This window comes from Helianthus annuus, chromosome 13 (assembly GCF_002127325.2).
Source record: "Helianthus annuus cultivar XRQ/B chromosome 13, HanXRQr2.0-SUNRISE, whole genome shotgun sequence".
Taxonomy (NCBI): Eukaryota; Viridiplantae; Streptophyta; class Magnoliopsida; order Asterales; family Asteraceae; genus Helianthus; species Helianthus annuus.
The window spans coordinates 64,260,519-64,270,296 of NC_035445.2; the positions used below are offsets into that span (position 1 = coordinate 64,260,519).

General features: G+C 38.2%; 1 protein-coding gene across 1 annotated transcript; it reads right to left on the reverse strand.

Moving 5' to 3' along the window:
* Nucleotides 1-5,010: 5,010 nt before the first annotated feature.
* Nucleotides 5,011-6,687, reverse strand: LOC110900907 (DELLA protein RGL3). The gene has a single exon (XM_022147764.1). The coding sequence runs from the start codon at nucleotides 6,685-6,687 to the stop codon at nucleotides 5,011-5,013; it is 1,677 nt and encodes a 558-aa protein (XP_022003456.1).
* Between the last annotated feature and the right edge of the window lie 3,091 nt (nucleotides 6,688-9,778).

Here is a 9,778-nt window from a genome sequence, read left to right on the forward strand (position 1 = left end):
CCGATAATCGTTATAGGATGCTTATCTAATTGTTAACTAATAGAACAACAAGAGCGTTTTGGCATGACCGTACACTGATATGATTCTCTTACCCTTGAAACTCGCAAAAAGAATCTGTAAATATCTATTTACTGTTTCAGTTTCTGCATCTTTGTATATATTTACTTATTTTTTCCGTCTTTACAATTGAAAAATGAAAAATACCAAAAAGATTTTAGGTGTGTTTTAATATAAACTTTAGAAAATCCAAAAAGATTTTGCTTCTAGTTTATTTTTGATTGACCGATGTTGGAACTCGAGTCTATCCTACCCAAAATCCTGATCGAAAGCCGGAAAACAATTGCATCTTCATAAACAGTCGAAGTTAACAAGTTTTGAAAGTTAAAGGACAAAAATTGATCATTTTCTAAACTTTCAAACTGTTGTCGGTAGGTGTTTGATTGAGATTTGATCACACATGTGTTGTTTGTTTATGGAAACTATATTCCAAGCAGTTGTTCTCATTATGCATTTAGATTTCTTGCATGTGCAGATGCTAAAGGCGAGGAGAACATGTTCGATGACAAGCTTCGGAATGAAGACACGACGTGAAGGCACTCAAAGGATAATGATGATAGAGTTGCCGCTGACCACTCATCAACACCACAAGGATCTGAAGAATTAAAGATCAAAAGATTCACGAGCATAACTCAATGGAAAGTTCATTCTAATGGGGAGTTTGTTAACACACTTCCTACATAAAAGGGGGAGTTTGTTGATACACTTTCTTCTTACGACGCGTGAAGACTTTGAAGATCCTCCGACATGAAAGACACAGAAGACGAACAATAACAGAAGACGAACCATCACGAGTAGCGTCCAAGGGGGAGTTTGTTGATACACTTTGTGTGGACGCGACTCGGCTCGGTTCGACTCGGCTCGGTACGACTTGGTTTCGACACGGTTAGGTCCGGCTCAAGCCCGACGTCACGACATTCCTCCGTTGTGCGCCCCAGAGTTCGACACGCGAAGCACGGCGAGCCGCGAACTGTTTCACGCTGACACATCATCATGACATCATCATGATGATGTCATGATTATGTCACCAATTTGTCTTATCTTCAAATTTGTGAAAGTTTGGCAACGAAACAGATTTGAACCCGAAACTACATCTGGGCCGTGAAACTTGATTTGGGCCTTTGACTTGTTATGGGCTTCTACACATGACGAAAAAAAAGTTGAATTTGAAATGGTTGTCGACGAAACACATCTGTTTCGTCGACTTTGTTTTGTTTCGCCGAGTCCTTTTCAGTTTCGTCAAGTCTGTGTCTTTGTTTTAGTATAAATAGGTCTCTTAGTTTCTGTGTGAAACTTGGACGAGAGACGAGAGCTGTGAGACTTAGTGAGAGTCTGTAAACATTGTTTGTATATGTTTGTATCGTTCTCATCCCTAATCAATAGATATTGAATCTTTTGGTTACGCGTGTGTTTTACACTTTGTTTGGTTTGCACCGTCACGGGGATTCCGCACCCGTTACCGTGTTCGTGATAAACAAGGATAGGTTTACGTTATCGATCCACCGGAAAAACGGGACCTACACAATTGTTGGGGAGAGATCACACGTAAAGTGTGACATGACTTGACACTGTTTCATGTTTTTTGCTATTCACCAGCTGGTTGTTTTCCGAACCCTTTTACCTTTCAACCCTTTAAGTTGTATTGCACTTTAATCAATTTATTAAGTTTGAGCTACCCACGTCATCACCTAGAATAGCTCAAAAGGGTCAAATGAAAAAGCAAAACCAACCTTTATCCTTGTACTTCTCGTTCGTACAAGGTTGTCAGCTTAGGATAATTCGAATTAGCAAAGCCATTATAACACAAGAATTTAACCCAACAGAATGTAATTTGAAAAACCAGGTGCTCAGATGGTTAAAAATTTGGGAATTGGACTAAAGTAGTTAAAACCTCCAAGACACAGTGACTCAAATAGTAATTTACTCTTTATTCTATCCCAATTATAACCTAAGGTGTGAGCTATTAATGTTATGAATCTGATTTGTTTGGCTAACAGTATGGTTTTTTGGTTGAGGGCATCATGATGGTTTGATTATTGAACATTTAATGCAAAATAGATGTTAGTTTTATTAGTTCATATATAAACATAATTATAATTCGATAGTTTATTTGTACTTATACATTATTACTATATTTCGCTACATTTGTATGTATGAATCGATATGGACAAGCAGTTGTGACGGTTGGTTAAACGGTTAAGTTTGACGGTTTCTCCTGCCAAAATAAACCACCAAATAACTGCCTTGTCCATGGCATGTATATAAGCTTGTTGCCGGGAACATCCCTTGGCACCAAGACATTCATAACTTTCGTTATTGTTTGTCCATTTTATCCATTCTCACTATTACAATCATGTCTACCAATTCGGTTAATAATCCACTGTTTTGTGTCAAACCACCAAAAACCCACTGTGATGATGATGAAGATCATCGGCTTTCACTAACAAGTGGTACCAGAGCCGGTTATGAAAGAAATGATGATCTAAAGCCAACGTCGACAATGATGCCGTGTATGCACTGCACTGATGAAATACGTGAACAAAAATGGATGCAGCGGTGTTGTTACTACTGTAACAAGCCTGGCCACAAAATTTCTGCATGTTAAGAGAAGGAGAAGGATGAAGAGAGTCAATTGCTACGTCTAGCGGTCAATACTGGAACGAAGAAACTTTCGGATGCAGATACCCCTCGACAAACCGATCAGAGACAAGAATATATAGTGATCGGAACAGACGGAGGATATTGGTCAGACATATGGTATGTTAGCAAAACCCATAAGCATCATTTTTCTGGTAACATAGACATGTTTAAACGAATGAAAAATATGTCATGTGTTGAAACGGAGACTGGTGAAAATCAATTCTTCTTTATTAGAGGTATAGGTGTGGTTGATGTTATAACCGGATTCGAAAAGATAAGAGTCCAAAGTGTGTTTTATACACCAGACATAGACAGAAATGTCTTAGGTCTCGATCAATTAGTGACTCAGGGTTTTACAGTAAAATTTATGGGGGATAAATGCAAAATATTTCCGACATTTAGTGTTCCTTTGAACAATAAACGGAATAGTCATACGGGAATGACAAGGGAGGAAGAGATTGGAGAATTAGAGAAACACTATATTATAAGTAAGGGATCTGAACATGAGAAGTTTAAATCTGAATTTCTAAATGAGTACTTTGAAAGTCTGAATATTTCATCAAGTGAACCGGATTGGAATATTCTTATTCTGCAAGCAATGTCCTTTAAGGATTTTCAAGACTGTAAGGCCCTACTGAATATGCTCGAAGATGAAGATTATGTTATTAAATATAAGTATTACCTTGAAACTACATTCAACAACATGATTGAATGGTTTCTTAAGGAAAAACTGGAAATTCACACAAGACCGTTGCCTGCATACGCTTCAAACAATCGGAAGGTAAAGTTACTGGATCTGTATATGGTGGTAAAGAGGGAAGGAGGTCACCGGAGGATCACTGAGAATGGCATGTGGGCTATGATAGCAAAAGATATAGGTTTCCAGTATGAAGAGGGTGAATACATGCGTCTGATATACGCTATGTATCTGGACGTACTTGTATATTACTACAAGTTCAAGTTGACTCAAGAAAAGGCACTCGGAAAAGAGGAAGTGAAGACGGTGGATCCCAGACAGAACATGAGCGAAGGAGACAAGGAGGTTATAAGTAATGCAGGTCAAACAGAGACTGCTGGATGTTCAAGCAGTCCAGGAGCAATAGGAACGGATGCAGATCAATATGCATTATTTACAGATCAAGCAGGTGTGACCAGTGATTTATACGAGTAGCCGGAAGCTAATCAAGAAGTAGCTGGAGATCATTATGCATACTATGGTGGCAATGATTGGCATGGACTCAAGAAACTGCAACAACGAAAAAGATTCGACTTTTCAAGGGCAAAGAAGGCTGTAAATGAAGCAAATTGCAGCGTTATCAAAAACTCCCGTAAACATAATTATGTTTAGGGGAGAGTATTAGTTCATATATAAACATAATTATAATTCGATAGTTTATTTGTACTTATACATTATTACTATATTTCGCTACATTTGTATGTATGAATCGATATGGACAAGCAGTTGTGACGGTTGGTTAAACGGTTAAGTTTGACGGTTTCTCCCGCCAAAATAAACCGCCAAATAACTGCCTTGTCCATGGCATGTATATAACCTTGTTGCCGGGAACATCCCTTGGCACCAAGACATTCATAACTTTCGTTATTGTTTGTCCATTTTATCCATTCTCACTGTTACAATCATGTCTACCAATTCGGTTAATAATCCACTGTTTCGTGTCAAACCACCAAAAACCCACTGTGATGATGATGATGAAGATCATCGGCTTTCACTAACAAGTTTCCCTAAGGCTACACGGTATGGTGATGGTCCTCCCTTGGAGGATGGTCCGCCACGTAAGCGCCACGTAGGATGGGCATGAGGATGAGGCAAAGAGGATGGAGATAACGAAATGGGGGATGATCCTAACATGCATATATAAGCTGTATGTATAGGTGTGTGAGAGAGGGGGAGGACCGGCTTGGGCGCCCCATTCCCGACGATCACGACGCCAGCTGGAGGGGGGGGGGGAATGGGGGGACGGCGGCACCGGACCAAAGACGTGAGGGGACGAACCCCATACTGTCCAGACTAAACAACTAAAGCTAGATAAAGACATATAGTTGCAGTTAATATCCTTGTCGAGCCAACACCGTTAAAAAGTGAGATCTCAGAATACACTCAAGACTCCCACTATGGTAGATATGTTCAATGTTAATTAGATGCTAATCAGCCTGCTGCTTTATCAACTTAATGTTGAAAATTATACACTTTGTCTTACCATAACCAACAAAAAGAACATCCTTGATCATGTCAAACAAAAAGAAAAAAACCATACAAACAATAAACTCGTAGCTAAAACACAACATGAAGTCTCATGAGAATTTCCAAGCCGAAACACAATGAAGCGGTGTTCCTTTCCAGCAAATGACGAGTGATTCGCCATCCTTATCAAATGTACAAGAACTTCCACATGGAAGCTTTTCCGCAACTAGATTTGCTTGAAATAAAGATGACATACTAAGCTCAACCTCTTTCATCCCAAACCGCGCAAAGAACTTTCTCCAAACATCAATATGCACATGCCTAATCACTCTTTCAGCGCCTTCTGATGCCACGATGTTCTGTATTCCCTTACTTAAATACATCAATTCAGTGAAACCGCGGCTTTCATCTTCACGGCCCAAACAATCTTCTAACGAATCAAACAACGCCCCATAGTAAAACAAGGCTTCAATAAAACGATTCACGAAGGTTGGTGAGTTAAGATTCACTGCAACTTCCAGCATCACCATAACACGAGGGTTAATACTTTTTATAACTTTCACTAAAGATTCTAGACGGTCTTGTTGCGCGATCATGCTCCATAAACCATATGAGGAGTTAACACCCAAAGCTTCATCTGGATCTAGTTCAAGAAGATCTTTATTGAAATCTAGCATATCTTCAACTATAACCACATTGAAAGAGAAGGATAAATTTATAGATTCAGCAAAACTCTTCAACCACTCACCCGTTTGCTCAGTTTCCTTCTTGAAATCAGTCCCAACAGCGGTAATTTTGAGATGCTCAATAGGACAATTGGGTTGCGATACGAGAGCTTGCATTAGAATCGTACAATGTACACCTTGTTTTAGAGTAAGTTCGATAACATGCACATTTTTCGACCCGGATACGCCATCCACCAAAGCCTGCACTCCAGAAAAAAGACCCGCTTGGTATAATGGTAACTTATCATACATGAAGACCGCCCTCGGATTCGGGCTCATCACTCTACCTACAAGATTTTCTACAAGTTTCGTTCCCCACCCACTGGACGAAACTCTCCCAGTTTCTCTATCAATCTTCTCTCGTAAAGCTTTTGAAAAATAATGAACTATTCTTTGAACCGTGTTTCCTGAGCTACAAGACAATGCGTCACACCAATCAAGAAGATTGATCGATCGTTCAAACTGTTGTTGAGTGACTTTCTCTGCAGAAAGCAAAAGATTTGCAATGAGTTGAACATCTTTGACTTCTTCATCAGAAAGGCCCGAGAATGAACTACCGTAAGGGTGGTTCAATATCAAAATGTTGTTCGTCGAAGCTGAATACGATTGTATGAACCGTTCTCCACCTAACCGAATAATCGCATTGGTTGACATCTTCGGGCCACTTGCTGTGTATCGTACTACCGCTTCTTCATGACTTTGTGTTTGTGGTTTAATAAGCTCAGAATATTGCGATTCGATATTTGCTAGCTCTTGCATATTATGTTCATATGAAGGAAACGTTGGTGTGGTGTCGAGAAACAGGGCATCTAAACTATGAAAATCTTTTGACGGTTCGTGTTGTACTTGATGAGTTCCTGTTGAAAACGAAAACCCATTGGCCGAGTTATATTTATTATCTGAACCATCTTCTTCGCATAAGAGAGGCAGCTTTCCGCGGGTATCGATTTCTTGATTCTTGACATTACCTTTAGAGTAGCTGTAGAGCCTTCTAAAGATAAGAGGATCAAGAGGGAGCATTTCATTCGATTTCTTAATGTTTTTTTGGGAAATCTGATACATTTATAACACTCACAGTCGCACAAACAGAAGGAAAAAACAACATACAGCATTAAGTTACATATATTATTATTATTATCATATCAGGAAGGGGCACATTGAAATTCTCGTTGTTCATGCATCTTGTTCAAAGGATACTCCCAACAGAAAAAGGACACAAAGTTGCAGGAAAAGTTTAGCAACAGGAATGCATCATTTTACATTTTACTTCTGTTTGTAGAAGAGGTTTTGTAGCTAAGAATAAGAAGGGTAACTAAATATCTACTCAACACTAGAGGTTCTATAAACAAAAAAAAATGAGCCTAAAGTTAGTAGAGATCAATATAATCTAACACACAGTAGAGATCAGTATAACTTGCATGCATCATATATATAAGTCTTTTATGTCTAATAACACACTGGTTTTCAAATTAAACCAGGCAAAAACACTGTAAAATTTCAAGTATTGAGTGTTGACTGCTGGATCACACTTCTTGAGTTCTTATAAACTAATTAATATAAGATCCATTCATCAAAAAATGGTTGATTTGGTAAAAATAAAATTCTTATATGAATTCATCTGGATAACTGGATCAAATAAAATTATACAACGGGTCAATCTGGCCTTACCGTAAATGCATGGCCGCCCTGAGGGTGGGCGGGGAGACCACCGACCAGGGCCCGATATTTCAAAAGGTACGTTATTCTAAAAAAAGTCCAATATGCCTATGTAAAAAAAATAAATTAATAGGGTATACCCATACAAACGGCAACATAGTCCCACTTATAAAACTATTTTTGTGGTTTATATTAGTTATTAGCCCATTCACATTTGGTTTAAATCTTTAGTGACCCCAATACTCAATTTCGTTAAGGTCTAATGGGCACGTTTTTTCGAACTGGAACAGGGTACACGAATTCTCAGGGCCGGCCCTGCGTAAGTGAACCTATTTCAATACCTTTTTTTTCTGTCTAAAAGAACCCTAATGATCGGAACTCGCGTTGACCCGAACCAAATTGATTCCCTGACTCAAAAATAAGTTCCAACTCATAACTTCATATAATCCCTGAGAAACTGTTTGTTCCATTAACATAATCAAAACCATACCTAAAACCATTATAAAATGCTTTGTCCTTTTAACCGATTGGTTAATTAGGTTAATCAAATTGAATTGATTCGTAAATTATGAAACCAAAAAATAAAAAATGAAGTCGATCACGCATGTTGAAGCGGGTGATTTATCAGTTAAACAGTCCAAATGCATCGATACAGATTGAATTATATGCTCGAATGATGACAAGAAACCTGATTGTAAGATTGCAACAGCCATTTTTGGAAAGTTTCCTGCTTGGTTGTGATCGGTATATTCTCCAACACCCTCTTTCGGCTAAACAGTGTTTTCATGACTTCTCACTGGTGTCAGCATCCACACGTAGCGGTGAGGGCATATGATAAAACCGTATAAAAAGGTACCGTCTTAGCAAAACTGTACGTGAGGCGCCGATAACTACACACTTGAATTTTATGCGATGTTTTAAATACTAGTATAAATCGAAAGAGTGACGGACTCAGGAATTTTTTCATAGGGTGTGGTACTTTTTAAAAATTTTAGGCCCCTAGGTATATAAGTAAAAAAATCGGCTCGTGTCGGGTCAGGTCGGGTCGGATCGGATCATGTAAAACAAACGAACATCAAACTAAATTTATATAATCATCAAAAACATATCAAACCTTGTTACAAACATAATTAAAACGCGGTTTTCATTTTTTGAAATCTATCCAAAACATCATCTAAAACTAATTTCTTAAGCAATTCTTTCTCTATATAACATAACTTAATCGCTCCATAACATAATATTTTAATTTTAATTTTAATTTTAATTTTAATTTTCAACTATTCAAGCTCTAGAAATCATAACGTAAGTTAGAATCACCCTAAAAATATATAAACAACATAATCACCCTAAAAATCATTTAAACAACCATAAACAGCGTCAAAACACACAAAATTTCAAACCTATTTAACATCTTTATTACCCTTTTTCCTCCTATAATATCAACCAAAATCATCAAAATAATAAAGAAACTTACCCGTGTTCGGATTCCGGTTAGATTTGGTGTCAAATGACGGTAGTATGGTGGTTGATTACGGTGGTCGTCCGCTGCTGGATTGTTGTCGCTGGGGTTGTTCGTTGGCAGTGTAGGGACGCAAGAGAGAGAGAGAGCGGGAGAGAATTTCTAAAGGTTTTGGGCTTTAATTATTTTATTATAGTTTGAAATATTGTTAGGTTTGGTTAATGGGCTAAGACTTAGTGGGCTAGCTAGTTAGGAATTATAAGTGGGTAAAGGTATGGGTATTTGAGTTTAGTTAGTTATGTATTAAAAGTTATATAATTTAGGTAGTATTTTTTTTAAATAAGAGTTTACTAAAAAATAAATTAAAATATAAATTGATAACACTTTTTTCCTAAGGGGTGCGGACGAAAAATTTCGAGGGTGCGGTCGAAAAACTCCAAGGGGTGCGGACGAAAAATTTCAAGGGGTGCGGACGAGATTTTCGACGAAACTTAGCACTAAATTTTTTTCCCCGGGGGTGCGCCCGCCCACCTTGGGCTGGGCTTTGGTCCGCCACTGAATCGGACAGGTATAACCGGTAAAACTAGACACGGGTCCGGTACAATAAAGACAGATAAACCTAAATATGGTATGTCTAATGTACTAGCGGTAAATCCGATTCTACCGGTTCAAACCATTTGAACTGGTTTGCATTATCTTGGAATTTATTTTTTCTAAATTTTAATAAATACGAAATTAATGTAATTAATTTAAAGGGTTAAAGGAGTGTGGAAATGTGTCCGGTGGCCGGATTTGGTGGTGCCAAAGAAGGATGGTGGAACAGTGATGGTGTGGGTTGGGGGTATCTCAGATGAAATTAGGGTGAAGAGGATGAAAGGTGAGGATGAGGTGTACGTGTTTTGGGGTTATGATGGAACTTGGATAATGAAATTACCAGAATGCCCTAGTACTATTCACAAGGTTTGTCTATTAATATATAGATAATACTGACCTTCCATATTAACGGTAATTAACCGAGTGCCTTTGATTCCAATATTT

Coding starts and splice junctions, on each gene's coding strand:
- LOC110900907 (XM_022147764.1), bottom strand. CDS start 6,687: ATGTATCAGATTTCCCAAAAAAACATTAAGAAATCGAATGAAATGCTC.